The 15,750-nt window shown below is 41.3% G+C and overlaps 1 protein-coding gene across 1 annotated transcript in view; it reads right to left on the minus strand.

Moving 5' to 3' along the window:
* The window catches only part of LOC124788027 (uridine diphosphate glucose pyrophosphatase NUDT14-like), an 81,419-nt gene that overhangs the window by 54,444 nt on the left and 11,225 nt on the right, over window positions 1–15,750 (minus strand). Inside the window, exons 2-3 of the mRNA XM_047255087.1 lie at window positions 11,986–12,029; window positions 11,844–11,908 (exon numbers count right to left, since the gene is read on the minus strand). Of these exons, the coding sequence (XP_047111043.1) occupies window positions 11,844–11,908; window positions 11,986–12,029 (109 nt within the window). The remainder of the gene's footprint in view (window positions 1–11,843; window positions 11,909–11,985; window positions 12,030–15,750) is intronic.

Raw genomic sequence — 15,750 nt, forward strand, 5'->3', positions numbered from 1 at the left:
GGTGTCCGACAAGGCAGAACTCACACGCACCTTGAAAACACAGTCTTTTAAAAGCGCCTGAAGGAAACCACACTGTGCATTCGTCAATAAATTGCGAGACTCCAGCCACCACACCAGCCAGGCACGAAGCATACATTCCATTACCTTGCAAATGCAGCTAGTAAGGGAGATGGGGCGATAGCTAGAAGGAAGGTTTTTGTCCTTACCAGGCTTAGGTATGGGAATGACGGCGGCTTCACGCCAGCATCTGGGAAATGTGCCCTCCACTGAGATGCGGTTGTATCTGTTAAGCAGAAAGTGCTTGTCCGCAAGAGAAAGGTGCAGCAACATGTGAATGTGGATGGCGTCTGGCCCTGGGGCGGAGGATTGGGATGAACTGAGAGCATGATTTAGCTCCCTCATAGTAAAGGCAGCATTGTAGCATTCACGATTCGGAGAAGAGAAGGGTATCGCCCAAGCCTCCTCTGCTCGTTTTGGATGGAGAAAGGCAGGGTGACAGTGGCAAGAGCTTGAAACTTCTGCGAAATGGTGGCCCAAGGTGTTGGAGACAACAATAGTGCCCACGATGACATCATCTGCTACTGTCAGGCCGGAAATTAGGGACTGGATCGTGGCCCAGAGAGCTGTCAGAGGTTGGCCCACATGACAGAGGAAGGTGTGGAACTGTTATAAGAACTAGTGAATGAAATCCAGCTAGCTCTTTTGCTATCCTGAAGAAAGCGACGAGACTTTGTATGCATCTATTTATAATGAATACTTTTTGCCATCGTAGGATGGTGGTTAAAAATGTGGAGAGCACATCTCCATGCGCAAACTGCATCGCGGCACGCCTCAGTCCACCAACGGACTGGGATATGATGTTGTAAAGAGGAAGTGCGAGGAATGGAATGTTCTGCAGCAGTAAGGACAATGTTTGCGTGATAGTCGACCTGGTCATTACAACTGGGGAAATCTTGTTCTTCGAAGGTCACCAGGGAGAATTAAAGCTGCCAGTCAACCTTAGGAAGCTGCCATTTGGGCGTGCACGTGAAGGGGGTAGGAGTCAGCAAACAGATAGCAAACAGATAGCACACGGGAAATGGTTGCTTGAGTAGGTGTCAGAAAGAACAGACCACTCAAGATGAGGGACAAACTAGGCAGTGCCCAAGGATAGGTCCAAATGGGAATAAGTGTGCGAGGAGTCGGAAAGGAAAGTGGGTGCTCCACTGTTCAGGCAGAAGAGGTAAAGTTGGTTAAGAAGATCAGCCAAGAGGGCACCTCTCTGACATGTCCTGGGAGAACGCCAAAGAGGATTATGGACATTAAAGTCACCAAGTAGCAAAAGCAGGGGAGGTAGCTACCCAATAAGCAGAAGGAAGTCTGCCCTGGTGACAGTGAATTACAGAGGGACATAAATAGTACAGGGGGAAAAAGTCAGGTGGGGAAGGAAAAGGCAAACTGCAATGGCTTGAAGATGGGTAGTCAGGGAGATGGGATGACTATGAATGTCATCCCGTACGAGCAGCATGACGCCCCGACGAGACGGAATGCTGACCTCAGGGGGAAGGTCAAAATGAATCGGTAAGAAATTTGAAAGCTCAAAGTGGTCACATGGGCGCAATTTCGTTTCCTGAAGGCAGAGTACAAGGGGACGATGTGATGGGGTGTCGAGAACAGAACTACAGGTACCAGGTGGGAGAACACAGGGTTTGTGACTAGCCAGTAACTTGCCAGGGCCAAGGCACTTTCTCCTTTACCCGGGTCTCTCGAACAGCTCGCTCATCGAGATACATGGTACAATCCCGAGAGGAGGCGGTAAAGCCACCATTGCAGTTGATACGGCTGGGAGAAGGAGGTGGACAATCGCCCTCATGCGTATCCCTACCGCAGGTGACACATTTGGCTGGGTGTCGACAAGACATTCTAGTGGGGTTGAACTGGTGACACTGCTAGCAGTGCATCGGGTTCGGAATGTACAGCCGGACTGTTGTAATTTCATAGCCTGATTTGAGCTTGGACGGAAGCACCACTCTATCAAAGGGGAGAAAGAGGGTGCAGGTGGGCACTACAGAGGAATCTACCTTTTTGATTAGATGATGGACGGCAGTGACACCCTGATCAGAGAGGTAAGATTGGATTACGGCCTCAGTTAGACCGTCAAGCAGCCTAGCGTAAATTACACCATGGGAAGAATTCAAAGTTCTACAGAACTCGACACGAACAGGGTAACTGTGGAGAAGTGACGCAGCGAGCAGTTGTTGTGCTCGAGGATTGGAAGTGGTCTCCAAAAGCAAAGTGCCATTCCATAAACGAGAGCAGGATTTCACAGGGCCAGCAATTGCATCAACACCTTTCTGAATAACAAACGTGTTTACCGTGGTGAAGGACTGACCGTCTTCAGTACAGGAAACCATGATGAACCTCGGTGGAGCGAGAAGGGTCTTTGAATCATTAGCCTCATTATGTTTATGTTTTGTAGACGTCGAATGGGAAGATGATTGACCCATTGTGAGGAAACTCCCCACGATTGCCAACGTCTCCAATGGTGCTATCCTTCCAACTGGGGGCTCCCTTCACAAGGGGGCGCACCCACCTTAGGTGATTATTCACACCTCGGGTCACACCACCTGAACACCTGACAGAGGAAGGTTGCAGCTCAGGCAGTCACTCCTCACTGGGCTTGGCCTGTACCAGGGGTATGTGCGAACCCTATCTGTCAACCTGGGGCTGGGAACTACACATTACCCAGTCACCTGTTATGTGTCAGACGCATGGGCCAGCCTTCGTGAGTGCACATGGAGGAAGAAGAAAAAAAGAGGACCCTCAGACACCGAAGTGGAGGAACGAGAGGGGAAGGGAAGCAAAGAAAGGAAAAGGGAGTGAAAAACAAAGGTGAGACTGTTCGTACGTCAGTGACAGAATGCAGAACAGTCTCAATTATACCCCAGACGTGTTCCCCGAGGGAGGGGAAAAAGAATAGTAAGAGGATAGACATGCCGCACGCAAGGGAAAAAATGCTGCAAAGGCTGGGACCCCACGGTAGCCAAGCACGAACCCACCAAAGAGTGGAGAGTCCCCTGGGGGGATATGGTTAGTGTGGTGCCAGAAGAACATTATGGCAAAACAGAATCATCATATGCAAAACAAAAATTTGTATTTTTAATACAAGTGTGAAGACTGTCTTTCTGTACTGCAGTGAAAGTTAGAAAGCAGACATGAAGATAGATATCTCTGTCACATCCTGGATATCTGGTGGTCGAATAGAATAGTAATGAGGAGCTCTGGAGGACAAGAAATCAGATATGTTTAGAAGACCTGATACATGACAGAAACTAGAGACAGCAGGAGCACACATTACGAAAGTAGAGAGAGCAATCTAGAATAAGGTATTCGAATGGAATCCCAAGAGAACAGGTAAGAGATTTATTTATTCTTCAGTGCAGTCTGTTACCTGAGAAGCTAAAATAGGCCATACATTCCACATTTTTTGTGGATGATAGTAAATATATGTATTAATTATTTATTCCTGGTATGTAGTTAAAAAAAGAACTGTAATACTAAAATGCTAATACTATACTGCTTGACAACTGCTAAGGAACAGACACATCATAGGACAGGAATAATCAGAGGCAATGAGGTGTAGTGGTAAATTTAACAAAAAAAAAAAGGTACACATTTTGTCATATGGAAAATACAGGGTAGCAGACAGATATAACGTTCATCTTTGACTCAGATCAGACTCCAGAGGTAAAGGTCAATATTGGACTCTCAGCAATGAATATGCCCTCCCCAGCCACTAATGCACATTTTGCAGCTGTTATTCGTACTAGCTACCAAACTATTGAGGAGTCTTTGGAGGATATTGTCCCATTCCTCTCTCAAGGCAGTTTTCGCTTCTTGCATAGTTCAGGGAGGGTGTGTTCATTGAGAAACATGTCTGCCAAGAGCCTCTGAGGTGTGCTTTATAGTGTTTAGGTCCAGGAAGTACGTAGACCATTCTATATGTTCAATATCTTCACTTTCCAGTGTGTCTGAGACCTCAGTGTTGCTGTGTGGGCAGGCATTGTTGCCCATAAACAGGAAGTTGACACCTACCACACTCCTAAAACGGATGGACATGGTCTGGAATGATCTCCATGCAATACCACTGTCCTGTAACGGCACTCCGTGCAGATACATGCAGCAGTGTTCAGCCATTGTGCATAACGCTTGCCCAAACCACAACATCTAGGCCATACAAGTGACTTCCTGAACATTCGGTGGTGTGTAACCTGTTCGCCTGTCTCCCCACACTAAATGGTGTGCAGAATCACTTGCCACAGTGAAGTGGGATTCATCAGAGACCATCACTCTGGACCACTATAGTTGACTCCAAGCTACACACTTGCTGCACCAATGAACTCTTTCTCGACAATGGTATGGTTGAAGTCAGATGCATTTAACAGAATTCCAAGAAGACAAACTAGCCAGATTTAATTGCTGCAAAATGGTTCTGACAGAGAAATGTGTGTCAGTAGCAGTTGAAAGGTCCGCTGCGATATGCCTAGGAGGGAGATGTCTGTTCCTTTTTGTCACTAGAATTACGTATCAATCCCCTTATGGTGGTGGTCCATCTATAACTACTGGCATGCTTTCACATAGCATTTCCACATACAATGGCCTTTTTTAATACCAAGATGAAACTTTGGATGTATCCTTTACTGTTGTCCACAGTAGTGACACTTTGACCAGCTCTGAGCCTTTCAACTGATCGTTCATGATTGTAAGCACTCAAAATGATGTCTTGCAGACATGTTGACGTACCACACAGAATGTTGCATAAATCAGTTCTACAACAATGATCGTCAGACACTGTAATGCTTGAACTGTTGATGCATACAGAGTTTTTGTGCACAGGCTTCACTGAAGTTAACATGTCCCGCCCTCTACGTTTCCTTTTACTATCACTGGTAGGGTGTCACTTAGCAAATGTCGGTTGTTCCCTGAATTGCATAGATGGCAGTTATCGTTGCAACACATTCTCCTCTCCCGTAATTATCCCGGCCTCAACCTACAGTATCATACTGTCCCCACATATTCCACCCAACAGTTTCCATCCCCTCTGTCCTTTTATCTCTTCCTTATTCTCATCTCTCATCCTGTTTATTTCAGCCCTCTGCCAATACAACTGCCCATCTTTCCTCGATCCTCTCCTTTTTCCCCCACCTCCTTGCCCCAAAACCTCCAGATTTCCACCTGCTGGCAGTCTAGTCCCTGCACACTCCACCAGAGAGTGTTCGTCTCTCCCCCCACCCATTCATTACAATACCTTCCCCTTCCCCACCGCCTCCAGATTGCCACTTGCATCCTACGTGATGTTGCATTCTGGCCCGAGATGCCGGAGTTGTCGGTCAAGTGTGTGTGAGGTGTGTGGTGTGGTGTGTGTGTGTGTGTGTGTGTGTGTGTGTGTGTGTGTGTGTGTGTGTGTTCAGTAACTGATGAAGGCTGTGGCTGAAAGCTATATGTGAGTGACTTAATTGTGCCTGTCTGCAACTTGACGTGTCTTCTCTATGGTAAGTAGTAATCTGCCTTTTTTTTACATTGTTAACTGCAGTTTATTTTTAATTGTACTGCCATGTGTTGATTGATGTCGTTGGGGCATTTTCTGTTTTTCAGGCCATGTAATATTGTAGAATTTACCTACAACTTTATGTGTAAGGTGATGTGTTTTATACTCGTAAAATATTCCACACAGGCAACTGTAAATTTTAACAGTTAGTAATAAGCTAGCAAGAAAATAAAAAACACTGATCAGCGTTAAATTAGATTGGATTAGATTAGACGTTCTTTTCATTTGAATAGATCATAGTGAGGAGATCATCTAGAACACAGAACATGTCAGAGAAACAAGAATAAACAATAAATATTTACGAAGAAAAACTAATATGCTAATGCGAATGTGATAGAAAATATTCATTGCTGGATCCATCCATTAACATACCACAAAATTTGTTCCTGGATGCTATCTTTATCACTATAACCCATGGTGAGTCAAACAGTTGCACCATTTGGGCTTTAAGAGGCTCATGTAATGAACCTTTTACATATTGTTATCATCCTAGAAAGACTTAAGACATGATGATACTAGGCCGCTTCACACAAAAGTAGATAAAGATTTTCTACTTTATCTCATCATTTCCAGCGTACAAAAATTTTTGAGAAAATGTGCTAAATTATTTGTAAACTCACAGGACATAACAATCATTCTCAGCAGTAACCAGTCTTGATTTTAAAATGGACTATCAACTGAAGAGGCTGTATGTACTTTGATAAATGGTATACTAGTCAATAAACCAAAAATTATCATCACGCAAACATACTGTGACTTGGGTAAGGTTTCTGACTGTGTGACCCATGGTATTGTGAATATTATGATAAAGATAGATTGCAATTTCCCATACAGCGGAGATGTTGAGTTGCAGACAGGCACAACATAAAGACTACTAAACACATAAGCTTTCAGTGAGAAGGCCTTTTTCTGAAATAATTAAATACACACACACACACACACACACACACACACACACACACATACACGATCATTGTCTCAGGCTGCCAAGGCTAGTCTGCGACATTACTCATATGTGTGTCAGTTGTGTTTGCGGGAATGTGTGAGTGTATGCATTTACACCTACATCTTCATGATTACTCTGCTATTCACAATAAAGTGCCTGGCAGAGGGTTCAATGAACCACCTTCAAGTGGTCTCTCTACCATTCCATTCTCGAACAGTGCAGGGGAAAAACGAGCACTTAAATTTTTTTGCGCGAGCCCTGATTTCTTTTATTTTATCGTGATGATCATTTCTCCCTATGTAGGTGGGTGCCAACAGAACATTTCCGCAATCAGAGGAGAAAACTGGTGATTGAAATTTCATGAGAACATCCTGTCACAATGAAAATGCCTTTGGTTTAATGATTGCCACTCCAATTCATGTATCATGTTTGTGGCACTATCTCCCCTATTTCACAATAGCACAAAACAAGCCGCCCTTCTTTGAACTTTTTCGACATCATCCATCAGTCCCACCTGATGTGGATCCCACACCGCACAGCAATACTCCAGAATAGGGCGCACAAGCATGGTGTAAGCAGTCTCTTTAGTAGAACTGTTGCACCTTCTAAGTGTTCTGCCAATGAATCACAGTCTTTGGTTTGCTCTACCGACAACATTATCTACGTGATCATTTCACTTTAGGTTATTTGTAATTGTAATCCCTAAGTATTTATTTGAATTTACACCCTTAATATTTGTGAGACTAGATGTGTTTCCCAAGAACGATGTTCTCTGAATCCGTGCAAACTATGTATCAATAAATTGTTTTCTTCAAGGTAATTCATAATGTTCAAACACAGTATATATTCCAAAACCCTACTGCAAATTGACATTAGTGATATGGGCCTGTAATTCAGCGGATTATTCCTATTTCCCTTTTTGGATATTGGTGTGACTTGAGCAATTTTCCAGTCTTTCGGTATGGAACTTTCTGTGAGCGAGCAGTTGTATATAATTGCTAAATATGGAGCTACTGAATCAGCATACTCTGAAAGGAACCTGACTGGTATACAATTTGGACCGGAAGCCTTGCCTTTATTAAATGATTTAAGCTGCTTTGCTACATTGAAGATATCTACTTCTATGTTTCTCCTCTTGGCAATTGTTCTTGATTGGAATTCAGGAATATTTACTTCATCTACTTTGATGAAGGAGTTTCAGAAAACCTAGTTTAATAACTCTGCTTTAGTAGCACTGTCATCAGTGACTTCGCCATTGTTATTTTGCAGTGGAGTTATTGATTGCGTCTTGCCATTGGTGTGCTTTAGGTGTGACCAGAATCTCTTTGGGTTTTCTGCCAGATTCCAAGAGAATTTTGTTATGGAAATTATTAAAAGCATCTTGCATTGAAGTATGCACTATATTTTGAAATTCTGCAAAGCTTTGCCAATCTTGGGGATTTTGCATTATTTTAAATTTGGCATGTTTTTGCTTCTGCAACAGCGATCTGACCCATTTTGTGTACCAATGGGGGATCAGTAACATCACTTATTATTTTATGTGGTATATATCTCTCAATTGCCATCGATACTATCTCTTTGAAATCATTCCACATATTTTCTACACTTATGTGATCAGATCGGAAGGAGTGGAGACTGTCTCTCAAAAAGGTGTTAAGAGCATTTTTATCAGCTTTTTTAAATGTATGTACTTTTTGTTTCTTTTTGATGGTTGCAGGTGTTATGGTATTCAGCGTAGCATCAATTGCCTTGTGGTCACTAATCCACAAGTTCACCAAGGCACTGTTTGTCCAGGTTGGCCCATTCCTCAATGCTGACTCGCCATAGATCCCTCAGAGTGGTCGGTGGCTCACGTCATCCACAAACAGCCCTTTTCAATCTGTCCCAGGCATGTTGGATAGAGTTCATGCCTCGAGAACATGCTGGCCACTCTAGTCTAGCGATGTCATTATCCTGAAGGAAATCATTCACAAAATGTGCACGATGGGGGCGTGAATTGTCATCCATGAAGACGAATGCCTCGCCAATATGCTTGCACTATTGGTCGGGGGATGGTATTCAAGTATCGTACAGCCGTTACGCGCCTTCCATGACCACCAGTGGCATACGTCGACCCCACATAATGCCACTCCAAAACAGCAGGGAACCTCCAGCTTGCTGCTTGCTGGAGAGTGTGACTAAGGCGTTCAGCCTGACTGGGTTGCCTCCAAACACGTCTCTGACAACTGTCTGGTTGAAGGCATATGTGACTCTCATAGGTGAAGAGAATGTGATGTCAATCCTGAGCGGTCCATTCGGCATGTTGCTGGGCCCATCTGTATCGCACTGCATGGTATCGTGGTTGCAGAGATGGACCTCGCCATGGACGTTGGGAGTGAAGGTGTGCATCATGCAGCCTATTGCGCGCAGTTGGAGTCATAACACAACATCCTGTGGCTGCACAAAAAGCATTATTCAACATGGTAGCATTGCTGTCAGGGTTCCTCCGAGCCATAATCCGTAGGTAGCCGTCATCCACTGCGGTAGTAGTCCTTGGTCGGCCTGAGCGAGGTATGTCATTGACAGTTCTTGTCTCTCTGTATCTCCTCCATGTCCAAAGAACACGTCTTTGGTTCACTCCAAGACACCTGGAAACTTCCCTTGTTGAGAGCCCTTTCTGGCACAAAGTAACAATGCAGACATAATCGAACTGCGGTATTCACGGTTGAACTACAGACAACACGAACCCTGTACCTCCTTCATGGTGGTATGACTGGAACTGATCGGCTGCTTGACACCCCCCCCCCCCCCCCCCAATAGGTGCTGCTTACGCATGGTTGTTTACATTTTTGGGCGGGTTTAGTGACATCTGTGAACAGTGAAAGGGACTGTGTCTGTGATACAATATCCACAGTCAACATCTATCTTCACGAGTTCTAGCAACCGAGGTGACGCAAAATTTTTTTTTGACGTGTGTATAATATCTAATGTTAGAATAGTGAACTTCTCAGCATTTATTCTTGAATTAATTTCCTTATCTTGATTATTATCTTACATGATTTTTACTCTTGGATATTTGTACTCTTCAGTATGTGCAATTATTCCTCTTCATCCTTCCAGTACCAAATCTCAATTTGTTCCTCCTATTAATGTTTATTTTGTTTTAGCTGTGTTTGGTTCAAGGCCCCATATTTAAACTACTCCATTGATTTCTGGGTGATATATTCAATGTTTTCTTCATTTTGTGTCAAAATTAGCTGGTCATCATCAAACTGTAGTGAAGATATAGTACCATCATTTATTGGGATTCCACGTTCTTACATGTTTTCTTCCAATTTTCCAATGCTTTTTCTGAATATATTTTATAAAGAGACAGCGATAGGCTAAATCCCTGATGTAATCCCTTTGTGAGTTTAAATCCAGGTGAGAGATAGTTTTGTACTTTTGTTCCTGCAGTAGCATTTTCATATAGGTTCTGAATTGCTTTATTTATGGTAGTATTAATATTACATGATTTTAAAGGCTTCCACAAGCTGTATAATGGTATATCATCAAAAGCTCTTCCTGTGTCTGCAAATAGTAAGTGAAGGGGTGATATCAAATACTTTTATGTTCCAGCATTTGTTGCACACAATATATGGTCTATAGTTAAATCTTCCTGCTCTGATGCTAGCTTGTTTTTTGACCTCCTTTTCCCTGTATTCTTTCTCTAAAAATGTTTAATAATCTTTGCATAATGTCTGCTAAATATATTAGTCACAGTTATTCCTCTATAACAGTCAACTCATCCTTTTTTTCCTTTCTTATGAATTGCTGATATAAATCGTACATCAAAATCTTCTGGGGTGGACTCACTATTTAAACATGTTTTAAAAAAGGTTTCTTAAAAGTTCATATAATTTATCATACTATATTTCAACACTTCATTTACGGTTCCTCCAATTCTGCAGCTCTTCCAGTCTGTAAAGATTTGATTGAATCTTTTACCATCTCTAGAAATGTTTCCATAATTTTCTGTTTCACTACTAATTGTTTCCAAAAATCCTTCTCTATTTTCTGTCTCAAGTTCTTTAAAATATTTTCCCCAAAACTGAATGAAGTGCTTGGTTTAAAAATACTAGTGACCTACAAACCATCACCCAAGGTGTTATGTGTGTTTTCCTATTGTCCTTAAATGGACACAATGTAGCAGTAAGGAGCTCCCATTCTTCTTACGGCTTTCTTTTTACACTTAGCTTGCAATTTATGCTTTATATTGGCAGATTGCTTCTAAATTTGCTGCAATGTCTCAATGCTTTCGTCCACAATCTCTAAATTACTGACGCTGTTAGACGTACCCAGGCTGCAGGACTATTGACTTCATGTAGCCCAAGTTTAGTAGAAAACTGGCAGAATGTCAAATGTGAATGAATTCTAGGTGAAAAAGCCAAATATCTTGATCATAGAAAACAATTCAACAATTTGTAAATCACTGACAAAAATATTGTAGAAATACTGTAACACAAATCGTATTTTTCATTGTCATTAAAAAATGAATTTTGTATATTTATGAATCAGTATCGAACGATGGATGAGGTAAAGGTAACTGCTGGCTGTATACTTAATGTTGAAATCAGTTGCATTATAAGACTGAATACACAGCGAAGCTTTCACACAACACACTAACAAAAACATGCTTAATCATTATCAAAACTGTCCTGTCGGTATTTTATGTAACTCTGATTGTGTATTCCATAATATTATACTTGGGTAAACTAAAATGTTGTAGTATTAGTGGCTTCCCTCTTACAGTGATGCAATCTTACTCTCATAGCAGAAAGCTGAGCAGCCAACTGACAGACCGCACCATACAAATTCAGAATGCGGGAATGTAAAATGCTGCTCCAAGTGAGCTGAACAGTGGTTAGTATACTGAACTTATATTCCTAAGGGCTCTAGCAGACATACATCCAGCATGACTTAAGGTTTTGGTGGTGTCCCTGCATTGATTAAACTGAAAGCAAGGACAATTTCTCTAAAAAGTACATTGTTTGTTACCTCTAAAGGACATATGGTCCAAATGCTACACCACAAATTGAAAACTCTTGTTTATGTGCTTGTCGACTGCTTAACAAGTAACAGGGTGCACTGTTGCCTTCACATCTTCCTTTTTCAATTTCATCCATGGATTTTCATTGATGTAAATCAACATTTTTATTCATGTAACCAAATCAGTCTTGCAAAATCTAACCAGCTAATTCACATTTTCTATCTCTCTCTCTCTCTCTCTCTCTCTCTCTCTCTCTTTTTTTTTTTTTTTTTTTTTACTGGTTGTGACTACAGAACACTTACCTGGTCGAAACTGTCTAACAAATACAAACACTTTCCTTGTCGTGTTGAATAGTAAAACTGCTACACTGAAAATCAGAAAACATTTAATTAAATATAGCAACAAAAGTGCAAAATACATATAGTAAGAGAAGGGCATATGTACCTGTCATGAATTCTCAATAAATCCCAAGCTTTGCGAATGCCATTCTGTAAAAGAAGATGAATTCTGTGATCACACTGTTCTCTGTCAGAGAAGTTTCCTAAGTACTTCTAACAATCTTACGGATAGATTATATTCATATTGCATGAGAAGAAATACCTGCTAGTAACACACGCTCCCAGTAACTCAACTGATTAATTTTATAACTAGTTCTGTATTAGTTGGCTAGCTACAAAATGTTTCATCGGTAACATGATTAAATATACTGATAGTTGCTACTCACATACAGCAGAGATGCTGAGTCGCAGATAGGTACAACAAAAAGACTGTCAAACATAGTTCTGTCTGGTCTTGACAGCCAGAGACTGTGGCTCTTAATGTGTGGATTGCATTTGTGTGTGTTGTCTATTCTGATGAAGGCCAGTTTGGGCGAAAGCTTCATTTGACAGTCTTTTTGTTGTGTCTCTCTATGGTGAATAGCAACTATCCTTTTCATAACATTATCCTATCCTGAATTTTCCATTAAATATACTGAGTTAGTTACAGGGAACACTGTCCATGCTGGCATCAAATAATGGTTCTTTTTTGAGGTACACAACCAACCATTTATTTTCTATAACAGTTACATCATTTTACGAATAGAAGAATTCTTTATTTTTGCACATAAATGTCATTTTGTTGATGCATTTTTGTAAACATTGTGGCAGTTTTACAACGCCTATGCCATACCAACTCGCTGCCATGTCCTTCAGGAAATGATGAACCTCATCTTTCAGCTCATCATCAGAGCAGAACCACTGCCCATACAAATGTTCCTTCAACTCAGGGAACAGGTAGTAGTTCCAGGATGCAAAGTCCAGACAATACGGTGGGAGGGTGATGACATTCCAGTCACCATTTGCAGGAGATTGATGGTTTGATGGGTGATGTGCAGAGGGGGTGTGTTCATGGAGCATGCTTACACCATTGCTCAACATTCCTCTTCTCAGGTTCTGAGTAGTCCTGAGTTTTTTGGGTGTTTCACAGTACATGTCAGCATTTATTGTTGCCTGTTGCCACTAGTTCACTGGCAGACTGTGCTTGTTTGAATTTTTGTAGCTTGGGTGAAGAGGGATGGCGCCACTATCGTGACCGTTGTTTTGTCTCTAGTGTTGAGTGAAATGTCCAGGTTTCTTTACCCACAACAATCGAGTCCAAGAAGTTTTCCTTACATGATGAAGAAATTCATAGGAAGATAAACTCGTCATCATTTGTGGTTTCCTGTTAGCATGCATGGTATATGTCTTGCACACACCTTCTGATATTACTACTTTTCAGTTAAAATCCTGTGGATGGCGCTTCAGGAAACCTCAGAATCCAAAATGTAGAGAGCACCTAGAGTGATCCTTCAATTTTGTGCACAGTTTCCTCTAATTTTATGACCATCTCATCAGAAATTGACGGCCTACTGCTCCTTTCTTTGTGGTGAATCTCAATAAGACTGGTTGTAAACTTTCTACTTTGCTTCCAAATGGTTTTGAATACCCATGCATGATTGTCCATAAATACCTGTCAACTGACAATGAATTTCAACTAGTTTAATGCACTTTGCATTCAAAAATCTAATAACTGTGGGAAATTCACAATTGTGAAGTTTATGTGTGCTTATTTTGGAGTGGACCAAGCACCACTCACAACAGTGTGGCCAACAACTGTATTAACTGTTTCTCTACAGCTGCAAATAATAGGAGACTTTTTTTGGGAGCACCCTCAGAAATGAGAACAAAACACAGCCCTCCCTAATGTGTCAAAAATGTGTGGTACATAAGACATGAACAAGAACCCTTGTTGCATGGGCAATGCTCTTACTGAGTAAGTTATCTGGGCATACTTCACAGCCTGATTTATAGCTTCACTCTGTCAGTACCACTCTCCTACTTTCTGTACCCCCACACACTATCTTCAGTATATCTTACTGAACAAATACCTGCGGATAAATGATTCCTTCTGGAAACAACTACACGGTCTACATTCGAGTCCTTGCCTAGCACACAGTTCTAGTTTATCAGACATTCTCATTACAGTGTACACAACGATGGAGAGTGGAAGCATCTTTCTTTCTGAGACCAAAAATGCTTTGTAACAGTCAATAGAGAAAATAGCGGTTGCCCTCATGGAATATATATATATATATATATATATATAAAAAGAAAGATGATGAAACTTACCAAACAAAAGCGCTGGCAGGTCGATAGACACACAAACAAACACAAACATACACACAAAATTCTAGCTTTCGCAACCAATGGTTGCCTCGTCAGGAAAGAGGGAAGGAGAAGGAAAGACAAAAGGATATGGGTTTTTGTCTTTCCTTCTCCTTCCCTCTTTCCTGACGAGGCAACCATTGGTTGCGAAAGCTAGAATTTTGTGTGTATGTTTGTGTTTGTTTGTGTGTCTATCGACCTGCCAGCGCTTTTGTTTGGTAAGTTTCATCATCTTTCTTTTTAGATATATTTTTCCCACGTGGAATGTTTCCCTCTATTTTTATATATATATATATATATATATATATATATATATATATATATATATATATATATATATATAAAAATAATGAAATTTTCATCACATCTTGTACTGCCCCAATGGAAGTGGATTCAGATGCCACACAGATCACTGATTCACGCTCATACAGCATGATGTGACAGTGCTCTGTTCACAGACACTGTCTACCACCATGGTGTGAGGTCTAAAGATGGTCTAGGGCACAGTGAAACCAGTAACCTCATTAAAAAAGAAGATTCTTGCAGTTGTGACTGTACATGTTCATTTTTAAATTCACAATAATCTAACGGAATGACTCTATTCCTGAACTATTCATCAAAAAAGAAAAAGAATCTATTTGGTGCCAAGTGGTCTGGCCCCATCTCGCATGAACCACTCGGTGCCCAGTCGATCCTCCAGTGCTAGCTGTGTGGTACCAAATTGTTCCAAAATTGCAATGTAATGTTCACTAGTGATCATTATTGCATGAAAAAAGAGCCAATAATGACTCTGCCCTACAGCCCAAAAAATAGCTTTGGGAGAATACAGTGGTTTTGCTTCACACAAATGGGGATTTTTGGAGCCCCAAAATCACCAGTTTTATTTATTCATGAGTCTATTCAGGTGGAAGTGTGCTTCATCTGTGAACCAGATGCAGCCAATATCAAATTCTTCATAATCAACTGTTGTGACAATCTAGCTCACAAAGTCAGCCCTCTGTGGCACAGCTCCAACAGTTACAGCCTGGTACTTTTGACTTTGAAAGGAAACATGTGTAGACTCTTCCTCAGTATTTTCTGCGTGCTGAAATGCTTCTGTTGCAATGCTTCCAACAGATTTCTTTAGATTTTGTTGAATAACTCCAGAAGCTGTGGCAGCAATGTCAGGTGTAACTAAAGGTTGCTGGATCAACATTCCCCACTAGATCATCAGACATGCTGCCTATCCACTGAAATGTGGCGAAGAAATTATGAATAGTTTTGACATCAGGTCTTTGTGAACATTAAACCATGTTTTAAAACAGTGCCTTGTTGCCGTAGGACTGTGTTCTACATGTTTCAGCAGTTACTGTAATTGCAGCACAATCCATTAGCAGCTTTTTGACATATTTCAAAACTTGTGTATGACTTCTGTATAAAATTCTTACACCTTTCACAATAAACACACCATTTGTTGCACTCGTCTATCAAATCTTAATTTTCAAGATACTTAATTTTAGTTTACCATTTGGCACAAAGTATTTCT

This window comes from Schistocerca piceifrons, chromosome 3 (assembly GCF_021461385.2).
Source record: "Schistocerca piceifrons isolate TAMUIC-IGC-003096 chromosome 3, iqSchPice1.1, whole genome shotgun sequence".
NCBI lineage: Eukaryota > Metazoa > Arthropoda > Insecta > Orthoptera > Acrididae > Schistocerca > Schistocerca piceifrons.